General features: G+C 38.4%; 2 protein-coding genes and 1 non-coding gene across 5 annotated transcripts in view; 2 read left to right on the plus strand and 1 right to left on the minus strand.

Annotated features, from left to right (window-relative positions):
- The first annotated feature begins 388 nt into the window (after nt 1–388).
- LOC117434888 (large ribosomal subunit protein uL15) lies at nt 389–5,853 on the plus strand. Its single transcript, XM_034057571.2, has 5 exons — nt 389–469; nt 1,657–1,720; nt 2,136–2,211; nt 4,012–4,186; nt 5,683–5,853. The coding sequence occupies exons 1-5, from the start codon at nt 467–469 to the stop codon at nt 5,809–5,811; spliced, it is 447 nt and encodes a 148-aa protein (XP_033913462.1). The 5' UTR covers nt 389–466; the 3' UTR covers nt 5,812–5,853.
- On the plus strand, nt 4,237–4,365 carry LOC117435195 (small nucleolar RNA SNORA3/SNORA45 family). The gene has a single exon (XR_004549128.1). It is a non-coding gene; the product is annotated as a small nucleolar RNA SNORA3/SNORA45 family (small nucleolar RNA).
- A 61-nt stretch (nt 5,854–5,914) lies between the features above and the next one.
- LOC117434887 (DENN domain-containing protein 2B-like) overlaps nt 5,915–17,533 on the minus strand; it is a 66,097-nt gene continuing 54,478 nt past the window's right edge. For all 3 annotated transcript variants that reach the window (XM_034057568.3, XM_034057567.3, XM_059003346.1), the window contains 6 exons: nt 10,601–10,778; nt 9,028–9,069; nt 8,673–8,784; nt 7,633–7,872; nt 6,998–7,084; nt 5,915–6,601 (listed from right to left, as the gene is read on the minus strand). In XM_034057568.3, the coding sequence (XP_033913459.1) occupies nt 6,567–6,601; nt 6,998–7,084; nt 7,633–7,872; nt 8,673–8,784; nt 9,028–9,069; nt 10,601–10,778 (694 nt within the window). In that variant the 3' untranslated portion in view covers nt 5,915–6,566. The remainder of the gene's footprint in view (nt 6,602–6,997; nt 7,085–7,632; nt 7,873–8,672; nt 8,785–9,027; nt 9,070–10,600; nt 10,779–17,533) is intronic.

The raw sequence follows: 17,533 nt of genomic DNA on the forward strand, positions 1-17,533 counted from the left end.
ACACTGTCAGAATACATCTTGTTCTAGAATCACACACTATGGGAATGGCTGGATCCATGCCTAATGAAACCTGCATTCTTCAGATTATTCACAGTATCACAAAATGGAGTACATTGAGGCAGTCTCTTATAATGTCTGTTTCACTTACATTTGATCATACAGCAAATAATTGCTTGGCTAATTGTGATGAAACTTTCTAAGGGTTTTATCACAAATTGGGATGCATGTCTGTTTGCCATTTTTTCTAATGTGCATACAGTGGATAAAGGTCTTCCTATATCCGATTCTGAATTTACAGCTGTGGCGGCGGATGAATGCCATTGCTATTATATTAAATAGTTCTTCTCCGCTCCACTAGAGGTCCCTGCAGCCTTTGCTCTTGCCTTCCTCGCTGGATGGGAGACACAACTCTCGGATAAAGTCGCGAGACTTCCTTTTCTCACTCCTCTTTGCGTCATCCTCCAAGATGGTAGGTAGCAGTAAAGTGTTTGTGCTACAAATCTTTATTAAAATCTGAAACCATCCTGTGTGCAGAAACAAAGACAGTGCACAAAGCCCTTGTTATAGAGACAGATAAACATGTCAAGGTATCTTCTACGCAAGAATTGGTAATGAAAGTGTACGAAATGAATTAATAAAGAACTTTGTTTTCCTTGCGGGTGCCTCCGATGGCAGTTGAATCAATGCAGTCTTGAAGGCCTCATCGTACTGCTCCTGTTTTTTCCATGATCTACAGTTTTGTCGTTCTTCGATTGTGTGTTCAGTTTGTCGGCTACTTTTGTATTACATACCATTTTATAGTGATTTAATAAGGTCCGTTTGTTTGCCGGTGTGTTTACTGTGTTGTATTCAGAACGGGTTTAGCCATGCCTAAATACTCTCTTTTTTTCCCCACGTTTTGAACCACGATAGCTTTTAAACCGTTCATTCTGTGTTTGGTAAAGGTCTGTTTATAACTTTGGCCATATTGTGTATTGTTGTAGAATGTCGCAAAATGTTTCTTGCCCTAGTTGTTATGGATAAGAAATTGTTGTGTTTTTTTTTCTTTTGCAAGCGGAAAGATGTAGCGTGGTTTGCTTTTGCGAAATAACCTGTAGTCGTAATACAGTAACTGTTCTGTGAAGTAACAGTAATATCGTACCGGTACAGACAGATGATTTCCCGGGCTAATACTAGAGTCGAAAATTTAGTATTTTTCTACAACATAAGAATGCAAATGCTTTGGTGAAGGGGCTGGAATGTATTGCTAATGTAAAACGTCTGTTTTACGAGGGTACTTTTCTGAAATGCTTAATGGTGAGGTCTGGTAATAAAACGGTAACTTTAAATACATGTGGAAGACCTTTTTTTGCACTACTCTGAATGAGGCTTGTCTAGTTTCACACCTGGCTGTGTTTTGTGGATGTGCTCAGAGCATCGAAGATAAATTTTATAAGCATTTCATCACTGGGGAAGATGAACTCTTCAGACACCTCCCGCAAACTTCTAGATGCGTTTAAAGTACTTTCAGGGTATGTTAGTACCACTGCATGGAAGATGTGATAGTGGTGTTTTATCTTGATTGTTTATTGTCGTTCGTGCTTTTGTCGGAGATGCTAATACTAGTGGTATGTATGTATGTATGTATTTGTTTTAATGCTGCAGTTTCTTTTTTAGCCTGCCAGAACAAGCAAGACCCGAAAGCTCAGGGGGCATGTCAGCCACGGCCATGGACGTGTTGGTAAGTAAACTCTAGATTTGGTATTAAGTCTTTAAATAAAGGGACCATCCTGGTATATTGCAAGTTGTCAGCTGCTCCAGTAAAGTAAAATTGGATCTATCTAGCATAGGGGTCTCCAACCCTTGTCCTGGAGAGCTACTGGGGCTTCTGGTTTTCATTTCAATCAACCTGTTATTTAATTGAACCAATTATTGTCTTAGTCAAGATTAACAGGTGCTTCAGATCTTTAGCCACTGATGATGTAAAGACACCTATAAAACCTGCTGGATAGGGGCTGTCCAGGACCAGGGTTGGAGACCCCTGATCTAGCAGTACTGTAGATGCACCACACTAATGGCTAACGTTTCATAAACTTTAAGATGCATTTGCCATTTGGAGTGAGTTTTAATTCTGACCTGTGTTATTTTTAATACAGGCAAGCACAGAAAGCATCCTGGAGGTCGTGGTAATGCTGGTGGTATGCATCACCACAGAATCAACTTTGACAAATAGTAAGTTAACTATGAATAGGGTGTAGTATTAGTCTACCAACTTGGGCTGCACACAGCATTCAATCCCTGTTGGTAAAAGATAGCTGGCTTATTACTTTCTCGTTCTCTATAAATGCTGTAGTTAAGCAGGTGTAATAGACTATTTGTCCTGAGTTGAATGTGGGTGCTTGGTTGGTAGGTGCTTCCTTAAGACTGAATTACTGATTCATAAAGATTGTGATGTGAATGTTATCCAACCCCTGTTGTATCGGAGGCAGTGAAGTCCCCATTTTGTTATGTTTTATTCAACACAACCCAATAGGGTGGGATTTGAGGGAATAGTGTTTTGATGCAGCTGGATTTAAACTGATGTTTAGTAATGCACCACATAGTCCTGTAGACATGTTCTGTCAAACTTTATCAGCAGTGCACAAGTGGCTGTGCTGTGGATATGCTCAAAGCCTTGCAAATTAACTTGGAAGGTTTATTCACTGGGAATTTGTTTTTCCCACTATATTTACAAATAGCGATGTTGATAATGTATGTCAATGGAAGAGGACTGTGTTTATTTAATGTAACAACGGTACATTTTATTAAGGAGGTCTATTCAGTTTACCAACCCGTGAAACACACCAGACTTAGTCATGGGGCCACACAAATGCATGCACACACTAAATGTGCAGATTTCAACTATTACATCTCAGGAATTGTGCATTTACCAAGTTGCTCCCACATATCTGCAACTTTCAGTGTGGGAAAATCCCGCAGAGATATTTGAAGACACTAAGATGCTGTATTTTTCACCCAATTTAGAATGCCTGAAACACTACAACAGTCTCTAAGGAAGTGGGTGTCAGTGACGAAAGCACTATGAGCCACATTCTGCGTAGTTCTGGTTAAAATAAATAAAAGTAGTGCTGGATATTTTAAGTGCCGCAAAACTTTATTCTCTTGTACGTGATTCTAGGCTGCTGTCTTTATAAGCATTACAGAAACTCAGAACAATGTAGTAAGTAAACCATTTTGAAAAAAAAAAACAATATTAAGTCTATCTAGGTGTTTTGCAAGTGGTGACTCGCTTTAAACTCAAACTCAGCCCCATTCATTTTGGGGCGCCAGCGCACCAAAGGTTACGCACATATTACTCGGGCACCGTAAATGGCTTATTTTAAAAGTACAGATTCTGGGTGTTCCAATGATGTATTCGGTGTGTGTATGCGGTACTCCTAGCCGGGAATACGATTGCCTGAAGTTAAGCCTCTCATCATGTGAAAGAGTTAACAACTTAGGTTTTGTTTTGAGTCTATTGCTCCATCATTGTAGCAGCTAGACTGAAAGGGGTGGTGTTGTTGGAAAGCTTAGAAGCTCAGCTTCTCCCCCCCATGTTAATTTCATATTGAGGTTCAATGGTGCAGTGTTGTTTTTGGAGACATCTATGATTACAATATATATAGCAGTGACCAAACATGATTTTTTTGGAATTCATCTTTTTGTTTTGTATTTTTACTTTCTATTTGCCTTTCACGCCGGGTCAGAGTATGGGGGCGTCTACTGAGCTATGCAACCACATTGGTCATGTGATACAAAAAGGCCGGCCCTGGTCTTCATTGTGTTCATACATATGTAAAGGCCGGCCCTGGTCTCGGATTGCAGCCGTGGGCTGCCTTTTCTTTTTTGGAGCGTTCACATGAGAAGGCAGCCCTGGGCCGCCTTAAATCGCAAGTGTGAACGGGGTCTTGGACGCTTGTTTTTCTGTTTTAATCCACAATCTCTTAACTTGATCCGTTGCTGCTTGTAAATGTTGTCTTTCTCTTAATTTAGCCACCCAGGGTACTTTGGTAAGGTTGGCATGAGACACTACCACTTGAAGAAGAATACATACTTCTGCCCTACAATCAATTTGGACAAGCTGTGGACGCTGGTCAGTGAGCAGACCAGAGTCAACTACTCCAAGAAACCAGACGGTCCAGCTCCCATTATTGATGTCGTGCGTGCTGTAAGTAGCTCTTTTGTTTAATGCAGGGGATGATTCCTCTTTTTTTTAACACCGAGACTAGAGTCACACCCTGACACACGATTGTCCCGGTGTGCTATAGTACTCGAAGAGCAATTACTGATCTTATTCACTGACTGTGGCTCTTTATAGCTCAGCCAGCCACATGGTCTGTGACATTTTGTGTTTTTTTGTTTTCACATTTGTGTATTGAAGCTTATCAGCTGGTAATTTTAATATAAGAATTATCCTCATTCATTTCAATGGGCTGTGTGTCACAGCTGTGATATCTCAGGACGTGTATGATGGGTTATTGCCACTTTTTGGGTTGGTTTATAGCCACGATATCCCACAACGACACACACCCTGTTGTGCTATGTTCCTTAACCCTTTGCGGTCCATTTATTAATCGCGCGTCAGGCACGTCGGGTCTAATTAATTTTCACACGCGTAGTTAATTTTAGACGCGCTGTTTAAAAGTATTTTTTTCCACAGTCGGACGGGTTTAAATGGCCCTGCATATCAACAAAGCACTCACTAGGCATCTCCAGCCCCGCCCCACCCTTTCGTTTGCTATAGCGTTCACCTATGTAAGAAATTAATAATAATAATAATAATAATAATAATAGTCATACATACCGATCGATCATCTCCGGTTCACTCGTTTTATCACCAAACTCCTCAATAATGCGATCCAAGTCATTATTTTATTACTATAACATCTCAAAAAAGCTCTGCAAATGTCCGTGTTTTCTGTGCGCTGATTCAGTCAGCCAACTTGTTTACTTACGACCCGCTCAGTTATCTGATACCAGATACCATGTATGACTATTCATGAGATACGCCTTCCCCCCCCCCCCCCCCCCCCCCCGACTTGTCTCGGCTCTTGTCGCTCCCACTCGGCAATTGAATGGTTTTCTCGGCTTTTTCCGGAGAAAAAACGACTAGAAACCCGTCTTTTGCGTTGCTATAATGATGTCGGACCCAGTCCGACAAAGGACCTGTGAGGAATAATTGCAATGTCGGACCCAGTCCGACAATGGACCGGAAAGAGTTAAGTGTCATCTTAGTATGGATTAAACTAATGTGTTTAGGAACCATAGTTAAGAGGCTGTGCTTTGTGTTCTGCATCCCAATGACAATACAAGTGTTAGTGGTATGGCATTATGGGGTATATTGCATCCATAACCGGATGCCTTCTAATGAGGGGTAACTGCACTAATCTTAAATACCGGGTATGATCTTGATCTTATTTATTTGTTACATGTAGTGTGTGTAACAGGCCAGCCTTTCTTTTTTTATTTAATTTTTCAGAACACGTGTCTGAGAAGTTTTAATCTGCTTGCACTGCATCACTTAAAACCAGATTGTATTCTAAATCAAAATTCAGTTTTTATTTGTGTTAATTTAATTACAGGATTAAATTAAACCTAGTATTTTACAATGAAAACTAAACTAGTGGAATTAAATGTGCGTTTGTTTTTTCTCCCTCTATTCAGGGCTTCTTCAAAGTCTTGGGCAAAGGCAAACTGCCTAAGCAGCCTGTCATTGTGAAGGCCAAATTCTTCAGCAGAAAGGCTGAAGAGAAAATCAAGGGAGTTGGCGGAGCTTGTGTATTGATGGCATAAAGGTTTCATTCCATCATGTGAAAATAAAACTGTTCTGTAAAAGGAAGCTTCATGTGTGCTTTGTTTGCCCCATACCTCCCCCAGTCATGGAGTCTTACAGTAATAAAGAGAAGAGACTATGTAGCATTTATTTTCTTCATATATATCTAAAGTAGTGCATTACATAAACAAGAGTTTACTGACCACTGCTATTAAATACATGGGATTTCTGTCATACAAATTTCTACATTATCTTACTGTTCTGCAAGAATAAAAAGCTAAAGGCAAATATAAAACTAACAATTAAAGCAACATTTATTTTGACTTCTTCCACACTAACAAAAACAGCCTTGTGCTCATTGGTTTCATTCACTTCCACAATACATCTGCTCAGATTCTCCACAGGCATTCTTTAAAATCAGTGGTTATTCTGAAACAGTCAAATGCACATTATTGAATAGTCATTGGTACCATGCATACTCATTCTATTGCAATGAGCACCTGTTTTATTCAGTCATATATAAGTAGTTACCACAGGCCTGATTAAAAATGCTCATTAAACAACCAGTTACATTAAACTGTACAAAATGTTCCCAACAGTTAGCCTCTTAAAGTAATGAATTGTTCCAAGCTAAGAATAGCAATCACTTTGGAGTGTATGTGGCCAGTCTCTGGCGGAGCAAAGGTTTTCTACTGTGCATAAACTGCAGTCTTGTACATGAAAAGCTCCACAGATAGTAATTTTTTTTTGGTAAGCGGTACAGTAGAAAATGGCTTCAATTCTTTTTGTGAAGAAACTTCATTTTACTGCCTAGAAAAAGAGAAAAGGGGTCAAATTCTGGATAATCTTCAATTGTAAATAGTTTCCACATGTAATTATTTAACTATAGAAATGCGGTTAAATTGTAACAAAACACAACTCTTGAATATGTTGATACAAAGAACCATCCCGATACACTGAAAGCTCATAGATAATCACCCGTGAAACAATATGTTTAAAAAAAAACTGTAGTTTCTGAAAGACATGTACAGTTGGAGCAAGCTCCACCATAGTAGTTGGTTTCCAAAGTAAATTTCCTTTTCAATCTAAATATGGCTCTGCTCTGGGTGTCATTTTTTTTAATTGAAATACTGTAAGACAATGATACATAATAATGTTCCTATAGTACACAATAGAACTGTTTTACACAGACAGAAGAGCACTCACCTAATCCTTTCAGAAACTTGTTCACTCCGCTCTGTTCTGTGTCTGGCAGCTCCTCCAAATATTGCTCAACTCTCTGTTCAAACAGACCTGTTTAAAACAATACAGAACATAGTTATAGAGAAGATCTTTGTTGAAACAGCAGTCCATTAAGTCCATGAACACTCGAATGAAGGGACCTATTCCGAAATCCTTCATAGATATCCTTGTAATACTCAGCATCACCACTAGAGGGAACTACAATAACGTTTGTTAATGCAAAAACTACAGTAATGTCGCCTTGTTAATAGCCTTAAAACGTATTAAAATAGTAGCCACTAGGTGTCAATACAGAAGCGGCTTTTGAAATCGCTGTATATATTACAGCTGGTTGATAAACACTTGATTTGCCAACTTTTGTTGGAAATGCAAGGTCATAAAACCTGAAACAATAATTCATTGTTTTATCACTCCAGAATTGTAATACAGGTCTAGGAAAGATAATGAATATATTTACACAGAAGATATACTATTTATATATTCACTTCTACACTGTGAATCTACTGAGGGGAATGTCCTGGCTGGTTTGAAATATTCTACACAGTTTTTACCAGACATAGCCTTAAACCGATATGAAAGCGTTAGGAGTGCCACTGTACCTTTGGCCCTGCACTTCCTCATCTCTCTGTCCTGGATGAATCCTGCAAACATCTGGGACTCCATGAAAACACCCAGGAAGCGGCGGATGCTCTTGGAAGCCACAGATTTGCGGAAGGCCTCCCTCTGGAAAACCCGCTCCCCCTTCTCGTTCTGGGTCAGGAACAGGGAATAGTGTCCTATCGTCTCCAGAAAGAAGCGGATGAAAGCCTCAGACACCAGACTGCTCAGGCTGTCACACTCTGGAAAAGGCATGTTACTGTCAATTGCTTTTAGGACCATGGTTATACTGACATATACTTTACCTAGCAGGGCACCATTTTAATAATGTAATAATGACTACCTATACTGCAGGACTATGCATTAGAAATGTTTTTGATCCTCAACATACTAAATCTAAAAACATGATAGACATACATACATACATACATGTAATATGCATCTCTGGGCTCATAATATATCATAAGTGAGGCTTATTTAATAGAAACAAGATAATAAAGAAAGTTTAAATATCTGAACCAGATCTGAACCATATAAAATATATGAGCCAGACCATAATGATTTGAGAATAGCATGAATATTTGCAGTCATGCTCAACATAACTCATTAGTCTAATCATAAAAATGTGGCAGGCATCCTGCATCATATTCAAGTGAATTATTGTATTGTTGATGTTCAAAGACATGACTGCAGCTTTGGAATCAATTAGCTTGTGTATTGAAATATCAGATTCTGAATTGGATGAAGATTGATATAAACTGGCAAACGTGTTCATCTACAGAATTCTTTAGCTACCACATAGCCATTCATTTTCAATTTGGAGTTTAAAACTTGCTTATGGGTTTTTCTTTAATTTGTTGTGGAACAAACTGAACAACAATATCAACGGATCACACAATAACCGTTTTCATAAACAATATAGTTAATTTTGCTACTTATCAATTGTAGTATTTAGCTGTATATGGGCAGCACACCTTTCTCTAATTACAATACTGACCAATGTTTAAATTCAATGCTTTCTGCTATACGCAGTCTCAGATACCTTCATCTGATTCGCTGTCAGAATCCTGATTCATGAGGTCATTCTTCTGTTCCAGAGCCTGCTCCAGTGCAGCTTGTAGTTTCCGTGGCAACAGTGTGTCCTCATCATCCATCTAGTGGCAAATAATAATAATAATAATAATAATAATAATAATAATAATAATAATAATAATAATACACCCACCCAACTGTAGATAATAAAGCTGTAATTACAGTTGTATGCCTAAATGTAGCATGTACGATTCAATTCAATATAGTGTAATATGTGTGGAACTAACTTCTAAATGGTACGGCAACTTGTTTGAGCAAAATGATATTTAAGAGATGCTTTATTGTATTTCTGATCAAGGTCTTACCTGTCTAATGAAGCGGTCTGTTCCCAAGTCAACCATCAAAGCCTAATTAAGACAAACAAACAAATAAATAAATGCACAAAACGAACCCTGAAAGGCACACCACCCACAAACACACATGCAGTCTAAACCTCCGATCCACATGAGGGTTTCAAGTTTTTATCTTGACTTGAGGGTAGACAGGGTGAGTTGCTCACACTGGTTAAATAAATAAATCCAACTCCATGCAATTATTAAAACAAAACAAAACAAAAAAAAAAAACAACAGATGTAACTAGTTTTAACCCGACAATGATTTTCATTTCATACGCAAGTGAGAGCAGAGCAGCTCATGACAGAGTTGACAGGGTCATTAGAACCCAATGCTCTGTATTTAACATGATTCACTGCTGTTCCTCCCTTTCATTAGGGTGCCAAACCCACAAGGGCAAGATGTCTCTGCAGCTAGCTTTGGCTTAACACAAGTCCTGTACATTTCAGCATGTTACCAATGAAACAGTAATTGTTAAGTTCAGTTCTTGAATTGTTTTGCTGTAATTTATTGAACTTGCATCACATGCTTTCCAATGGCACACGGCACACTGTATTCTTGCTATTTATAAACAAGTAGTGCAGAGAGAGAGACAGACACATAGATAGATAGATAGATAGATAGATAGATAGATAGATAGATAGATAGATAGATAGATAGATCGATAGATAGATAGATAGATCAGGCAGATAATCATTCTCTAATGGTTATACTTGCAATGGCAATACTACAAGGCGTTCTTTTTTATTTTTATTGTGACTACTCATTAAGCTCCAGTCAACTTCTCTTATTTCATATTGTTACTGCACACTTCTGTAAGCCAGGGAGCAAAGTGAAAAAAAGGAGAGGAGAGAAATTGGAGATTAATGCAACAAATACATCAACGCAGTATATTACTCTTGTGAAGTAAGCTAGGTAAAACTAAGTACTCTTTGGAAGTACACATACCCTTTGACCAAATACAAAGACTCATAAGGATATCAGGAGAGGAATTCTACTCCTGATGTTCGGGTTGTTTATAAAAGCACAGAAAAAAAAAAAAAAAAAAAAACTTTCAAAAGGACATTCATTGCTAAAGCAAAATGAATTTCCGCCACAAGCTTCTTATGGCTGCTTTTGAAAGGATGCCAGATTCAAGGTTTTTGATGCTGAGCAAACTTTCAAACAAGCCGGTTTCCTGAGGGTATGACTTTTAATTAGTTTCTCATGGGTTTTTTCCCCCAGTCTTATTATTTGGTTACATCTGCCTCATGATTTTTCAGGCAACCGAGACTGTCAGCACTTCAAGCTGAAGCTGAACAAAACACAGCGATCCACGCAGATATGTTAAAGAAATAAAATGGACTAAATAACTAAGAGTATCACGGATTTCTGTGTATTCTTTGACAAACTAAAAGTCTTTCAGTACACCTCCGTGTTCTACTATGTTGTTGTTTTTGCTTTGGATTAACTTGAATGTCAACAAGGAGACCTCTCTGATGAAGCAATGTACGGACACAGAAGCATATACAACAGAAGAGTGTCATCGAGCAATCCTATTCTCACCTCTTCCACAGGAAGCTCCTTCAGTTTGGGGAGGGAGCTGGAGAGCAGTCCTACCAGGAAGGGGGTTGGGCAGCAGACAATGTCAACAATGGAGGAGGGCAGGACAGGGATGAAGGTGTGCTGCCAGGAGAAGGGGTAGAGCAGGGCAACCACTGCATGGACACAGGAAGACAGGATGCTGCAGAGGACACAAAACACAAGCTTCATGGAGACCCCTGGGTGCTTTGTTGGCTTGTTTTGGCCATAGCATGATACACTAACCAATGAGATTTGAATCAACAAGAGGAGTTCTAGGGCCATTGACAGAAAGCATTGCTTTGTATATTCATGCATAATAGATATTTTGTAGAGGAATACACAAATAAGCTTGTTTGAATGAATGAATGAATGAATGAATGAATGAATGAATGAATGAATGAATCCAGAAATTACAAAGACTGCAAAAAGATTTGAGGATTTATATTTGGTGCAGGTCAAACGGAAATCTGCTACAACAGAAATCCACAGATCAAAGGTTTGATGTCTATACTGTAGCATATCATGTGTACGGTTAACTGACTACACACTTTACTTGAAAGTGTTTTTCCATATTTGCTATGCACTCAATAGATTAGTCCTGTATCACTGATGCCCTGCTCTTCCCTTTGATTTGGAATTGGCACATTGAAAGATATCATTAACACAAAACTGTTTCAACCCCAGCTGATGCAGAATCACATGCTGCATGTTTTTTTTTTCTCACAATCTTGTGTACATGAAATATATATTTCTTGAGAACAACCCCTTTTCACTGTTTTAACAGGAGTAGAATTAAAAAGACATGAAACTAAATAAACTGTAAAACCCTCAGAGAAACACATGAATGTTGTTACAAATCTTGTGCAGACTTGGATGTCAATGGCTAAACAAAGCCATGATCAAACACAAGTAAACTGATAGCCCTTGAGAGAACATCTCAAAAACCAAGCTCATTTAAATAATACTTCAATATTTCTGTTTTCCTGCCCCCTACTTGTAATGTGTCATCTGTACTTATAAATAGTACCCTAGGTTTACAGCAGTATCCCTGGTGCCATTCATCCTCATTTAGTCCTGTCCCGCAAGTTTATATACTTCGTAATGACATACTGTAGGCCAGCGGTGCGTAATCTTTTTATATGCCGCCCCCCCACAAGTTTCAAAACCTTTAAGAATGCTTGTTAACATTTATGTATTTAGCTAAATCTGGACTTTTTTTGGTTAAATCTTGGAAAACATACACAATTTACATTAAATCTGGGGAAAATATACCTGCTAAAACATTAGTGGGTTTTTTTTTTTTTTTTTTTTTTTTTTTAAAAACACTTGTTGCCCCTGTTCACTGCAGTTTCACTGACACTCGCCATTTCAAACATAATTTCTCCGGTTCTATAAGTCCTGAAGTTATCTTCAATGGCTAATTTTAAAGGTAAGAACTTGGCCTAATTAGATGTCATTTTATGTAAAAAAAAAATAAAATAAAATAAAAACGTTTACATTTTTACAGAACTGCCCCTTTCAGTCGTGCGCTCGCACCCCCTTAACTGACTCTCTGCCCCACACTTTGTTGTTTACAGAATGTCAACTCAAGTACGCTTACACAATACTGTGTGCAAAAGCCCATATGAAAACCAGATGTAGGTTTACAGGTTTTGGTTTTGGTATACATTTTTTGGCGGTCTTATTTTTCACATTGATTGGCTCGTTTCGAACATCTTGATAAGCATTAATCACGGCCTACCTTAGAGAAATTAAAGTAGTACAAGATTAGTGCTAATCAGGGTCAGGGAATGGGTGGTAAAAGTTTTAGGATACACATTTCATACACGTTCCCATCCTGTAGTGAAGCAGCAGCTCTCCTCACATTGATATTCTAAGCTGTACATAGGACTATAGGATCAAGTGGAGTCCTAATACCAGAATTACAGAAAACATGTTTTTAAAAGCATTTTTACCCATTTAAAGCCAACTAAATAAAATATGGTATTGATCAAATTACGATTAATACTATTAACCTGAAACACAAATTCTGATGCCAACATCTAACATGTTTAAACACAGGATTTATTTCACATGACCTGACAATCACACCTGCAGGAAGCAGTTAAAGGGTTTAAAGTCATTCAGGTGTACCTACAGTGATCATCTCACTTCTTATGAGTAACTGAAATGCACTTCCTACAACACACATACTCACATACATACCAGGGATGTGGCTGTTTCAAAGGGACATACAGATCAGGGTCTTAGCAGCTCAAAATACAAAACACTCAATTCTATGGCATGTACAATCAAAGAGACTGTACCAGAATGCATTACATACAGTATTATTAAGGAAAGAAGATCTCGGTGTCATGCTGGTGTTTAGTAACGAGCAGCACATGGGTATTTTGGATGTATATGTGAATTTGCTGAGGGAGTGGGAAATGGGAATAGCTTTGGGGATTTGTGTAGACGGGTTGAAAAGCTGTGCTCAGTTTTGCATATTCCCTGGAAATAATGGGTAATTTGGCCATCCATCTTTTGTCATATCCAAGCTTTCACCACAAGAACACCTAGTGACTAATAAAATATAATAGCGCACAATCCCTAAAGACCTAGATTTCTGTGTAAATCATTTATTTAGGTTTTGGCAAAGCACTGTACATTTTGTTTTTAATATTGTATGCGAGCTGTTTTACAAAAGGACGCTTCAATGTGCTACATCAAACCCTACTGACAATAGCCAGGCTCGTCTCCAGTGTTCACCCCTTTGGCACCATAGGTTGCTAAGGTTCGCAAAGTGAAAAGAGGCGTTTGGGTTGACAGAGTGTGTGTGTGTGTCTTTGTATGAGCTGGGGATCGTGTCCCAGTTAGAGATCTATTGAAAAGGACTGAAGCAACAATTTCCGATGCCTCCTACACTAAAACGGCAGGTTAAAATGTGAGCCAAGATTTCTTTCACTTAGTTTTTAAATAACAGAAGTACAATAAGCTGTGATGGCGACCGAGACACAACCCATAAAGCTGCTCTAACTGGCAGACTGCCTCCTGCTGCTGTTAACAGATTGTGCTTCATAATCTGTACAAATGAATGTCTGCACACAACAACAATCACCCTCACTCAGCGAATTCAGGATGAAATGCAGGCTTTCATAGCTACTGTCACTGATTGAAAAGAGTTCAATCAATCACACCCGGAAAAGCAACGATCAATAGATAAACCGATATGCTGGGAAGAAAGAGACAGGTCTAGATGTGCATAAAATCGAGCCGAAACAAACGCCATGGAATCATTTTCCCTTCACTGTATTTACTATCGTCCATGACAGATCTTTCCACAATGCATATCTGGCACACTGAGAGAGGGACAGTTTATTTACAAAACCCTCCTTAAACTCTCCTTATCAAAGTCTGAAACACTGTGTTCCGTCTTCCAGCCAAACCCACATTTTTTTCTTAGATTTGAACACTGCACTCATTTGGGTGACAATGAAGGTGCAATGTTTAATTATTAAAACGTGCAATATCTTTGTTGAAGAAAAGTTGACATTAATCTGGTTCTAAAAATGTTCTTGCTAGACTTTTTAAAGATTTAACTTTTTAAATTCCTGGCCATTTAAAGCTGGTCAATGTCTCTGTTTCATGTATGGGTTACAGATTATCCACTTTTATTCCATTCTCATGGAAGCAGAGCAGTGGCTCCCCTTCACCACAATGTTTTCTAACATTCTATTATGCATATTCTGTGGTTCTTTACCATGGTAAGCCATTTTCTTTTATCAGAAGTGGACCAGTGATTCCCAATGCTGCTTAACGACCATGATAGTCCACAGTGAACTTCAATAGAAGCAGAAGTGAACCCCCACATACACAAACACACTCACCCAATTCCAGCTCAAGTGAACTTGAAGCAGCTCAGCCAGCATCATTCTGAACAGGAAGCTGTCACTTAAGACATGCTACCCACAATCCTCGTCTCCCTTATGAGCTTTAATCACTTCATCTTACTAAAAAGAAAACACCAAGTGGTGTATTATTTTCTGTCATAGAAAGACTACTTAACCAAACGTGTTTAGAACTCCAGCATTAACTGTTTTAAGGCAATAAATGGATCTCTTTTTTTTGGTTTGGTTTTACGTTTTGTTTTTTAAACAGAGGTTAAAGAGTTTCCATCTCATTTAATTTAATTTGAAACAGACAGCAGCTTTTGTTATTCCATGCTTTGCCTGAACAAATACTGTATCAAATTGTATGAGTCAGTCATTTTTTTTTTTTTTTTTTAAACCAGCCAGTATGATAGAAAAATAGTGATTAATTCACCATGGCCGTGAGAAAAAGCCAGCAGTCATGGAATGTGCTCTCACACTGCATTTTTATAGACAATAGCTACATTCACAAGTTAGTATATTACTGAAACAGAATACTTCCAAGGGCATAGAAGGAAAACAATAAGTTTTACTTGCTTCAAACCTAATGAGGCATTTAGGAAACACTAAAGATTACCTAAAATGTGCAACTTTTTACTTCTATGACATCAATGGCTTTGTTTATATACATTCTTAATACACTTCCCATACTAACTAGTGTGACAATGGTAATGCGTGACAAATGTCACTGAGCTGTTGAAATTGCAGAAAAACATGCTTACGCAAACAATCTCCAAAATAGCATGGTGAAACTCATCCTTATACAGACTCCAGAAATACAGTGATGAACAGTAACATGAACTCAACATACTCTAATGACAATGGAAGTGGAAATGTTTTCAGCAATTGCTGCAGTGGGCTGAGATCCGTGTCATGTATTATGTTATGTTACTGGAACGTACACGTTACCAGTATTGTGTTACCAATTACCATCACATGGGGCCCAAGTAATTTCCACTTTTGTCTATTAAGATGCCACCCAGATGGAAGCTCAGAACTCAACTAACAGCACACATTTTCCATTTCTATTATTTTCAATAGGAACCGCTCCACAGGAGATCCGCAATGAAATCAAATCGTCTGTAAATCTGTTTTTCTGTTAAAGCTCGTGTTACACAAGAGGTTGGCAACCAGTTCCACAACACCTCTATTTATCATTGCTGGTGTTAATTCACAAGAGTGTTTCACTGTTCATTTCACTTCGGTTCCGTACCTGCTGAGGTATTAAAAAAATAATTTGTTTTTACCAAAACAGTATCCCAACAGGTATTCTTCAGTATTGTCCACTGTCTACTAGGCTCTGAAGGATCAGGTCTGATCAGGCAGTGTGAGTTCTACAGACCACACGTTCTTAACTGTAGGCAATTTACTGTTATAACAGAAAAAACACACAAAGCTTGATGTGCTTACAACAATATTCAAGTCTTGGCCAGCCCAGAAGCTCATTCCGGTCTTATCTTGTTAGAACTGAGCACTGAGGAGTGGCAAAGGTGGTGTTGGAAAAATATGAAGGGTTTGCTTTGTGCTGGTCAGGTGAAGGGGACATTTAGTATCCCTATTCCCAGATCCATACTTTCCAGTTGTCTTAGGTATATGCTACAGTACCTTATAAAAAGCTACCATGATATAACTATAGCAAAGTGTAGTAACATATAGTGAAAGCAAGGTACACATAGACAAGCCCAGTAAAACACAGAGATGGGACATGCTTTATTTTAGGGCCGTTTTTTAGTTTATTAACTGTAACAACAGCTAATAAACATGTTAATGTACATTATTTATTTTCTGTTTACTGTTAGTTAATAATATATAATAGGCCAACTAAAACTGCAAACACCACAGCCCTATGGATGACCAATCAAACACCAGAGCCCTATGGATAATCAATGCCCAGTTGATCATATGCTTGAAATCAGTTCAAACTGTTACTGTACTAATGTTTAGCAAATTAAATCAGGTTTTTATTAACCCTAACCCTGAACCTAAACCTAACCTTATCCTTATCCCTAACCCTAGCCCTTAGCCCTTAAAATTAACAATGTGTGTTAACAGTTAATAAACTTAAAAACATCCCTTAAACCAAAGCATGACCCAGAGATGCATGGTACAAAATAGCAAACCATGGTAAGTTATGGTAAATGTATAATATAACCATGGGAAAAGCATGGAAAACAGCAAAACTGGTAAACTTATCAAGGCTGTGAGTTTTCATTTACTGCACAGTGGAGTCATTATAATCAAGGAGAGGCTATCCAGTGTTGCTACAGTGCAATCTAAATAGCAATCAAAAATGAAATCCACTTAGTCATGCACACAACTTGGAATTCCATTCCTTATGTTTGGATTAATTGAGCTCAGTCATTCACTCCCTGGAACATGTGGCTATATGATTGGGGATATGAAAGAGGGGGATGACGTTATTATCAGTAAAATTGTGACAAACTGCCGTGATCAAGAGGGGCCTCCGTGATAAGGGCATTAAAACAAACCAAAGGGAAGTGCATATTTTCCACATAACGTCAGCAGCCACCAGAAGTCCCTGCACACATGTTTGTTTAAACTGTCCCAAACAATGTAAAGACAGATATTTCACAACGTCGATAGAACATGTGTGTGGTCTCTTTGGAAACCCTGCTTTCAGTCCACTGGAGTTTAGGTGATAATTGAATGCCCTGTGACACTGCTGTCTGTTGAGTTCTGTTAAAAAGATGGACTTGTGTACATAATACAGTGTACATGCCTTAGTGTTCACTACTGTATTTCTGGCGTCTGGGTTCAAATCTTATTCAATTCACAAGTGAAATGAGTTTTGTGACCTTAGCCTAGCCTCTTCATGGGAAAAGTCCTTAAGGAAATAGCTGGGGTAGTGAGAATCCAGCAAGCTTAGAAGCCCAAGCCACACTATGCACTTTCACTGCAACTAAACTCCATACAACTATACTTTTAAATGAGCCACAAGTAATATGTCTTGATACAATTAATAAAAAGTGATTATTAGACCATGCGC

Source organism: Acipenser ruthenus, chromosome 28, assembly GCF_902713425.1.
Source record: "Acipenser ruthenus chromosome 28, fAciRut3.2 maternal haplotype, whole genome shotgun sequence".
Lineage (NCBI taxonomy): Eukaryota > Metazoa > Chordata > Actinopteri > Acipenseriformes > Acipenseridae > Acipenser > Acipenser ruthenus.

Coding starts and splice junctions, on each gene's coding strand:
- LOC117434888 (XM_034057571.2), top strand. Junction 1,721..2,135: donor CCACGGCCATGGACGTGTTG/GTAAGTAAACTC, acceptor TTTTTAATACAG/GCAAGCACAGAAAGCATCCT. Junction 4,187..5,682: donor TTATTGATGTCGTGCGTGCT/GTAAGTAGCTCT, acceptor CCCTCTATTCAG/GGCTTCTTCAAAGTCTTGGG.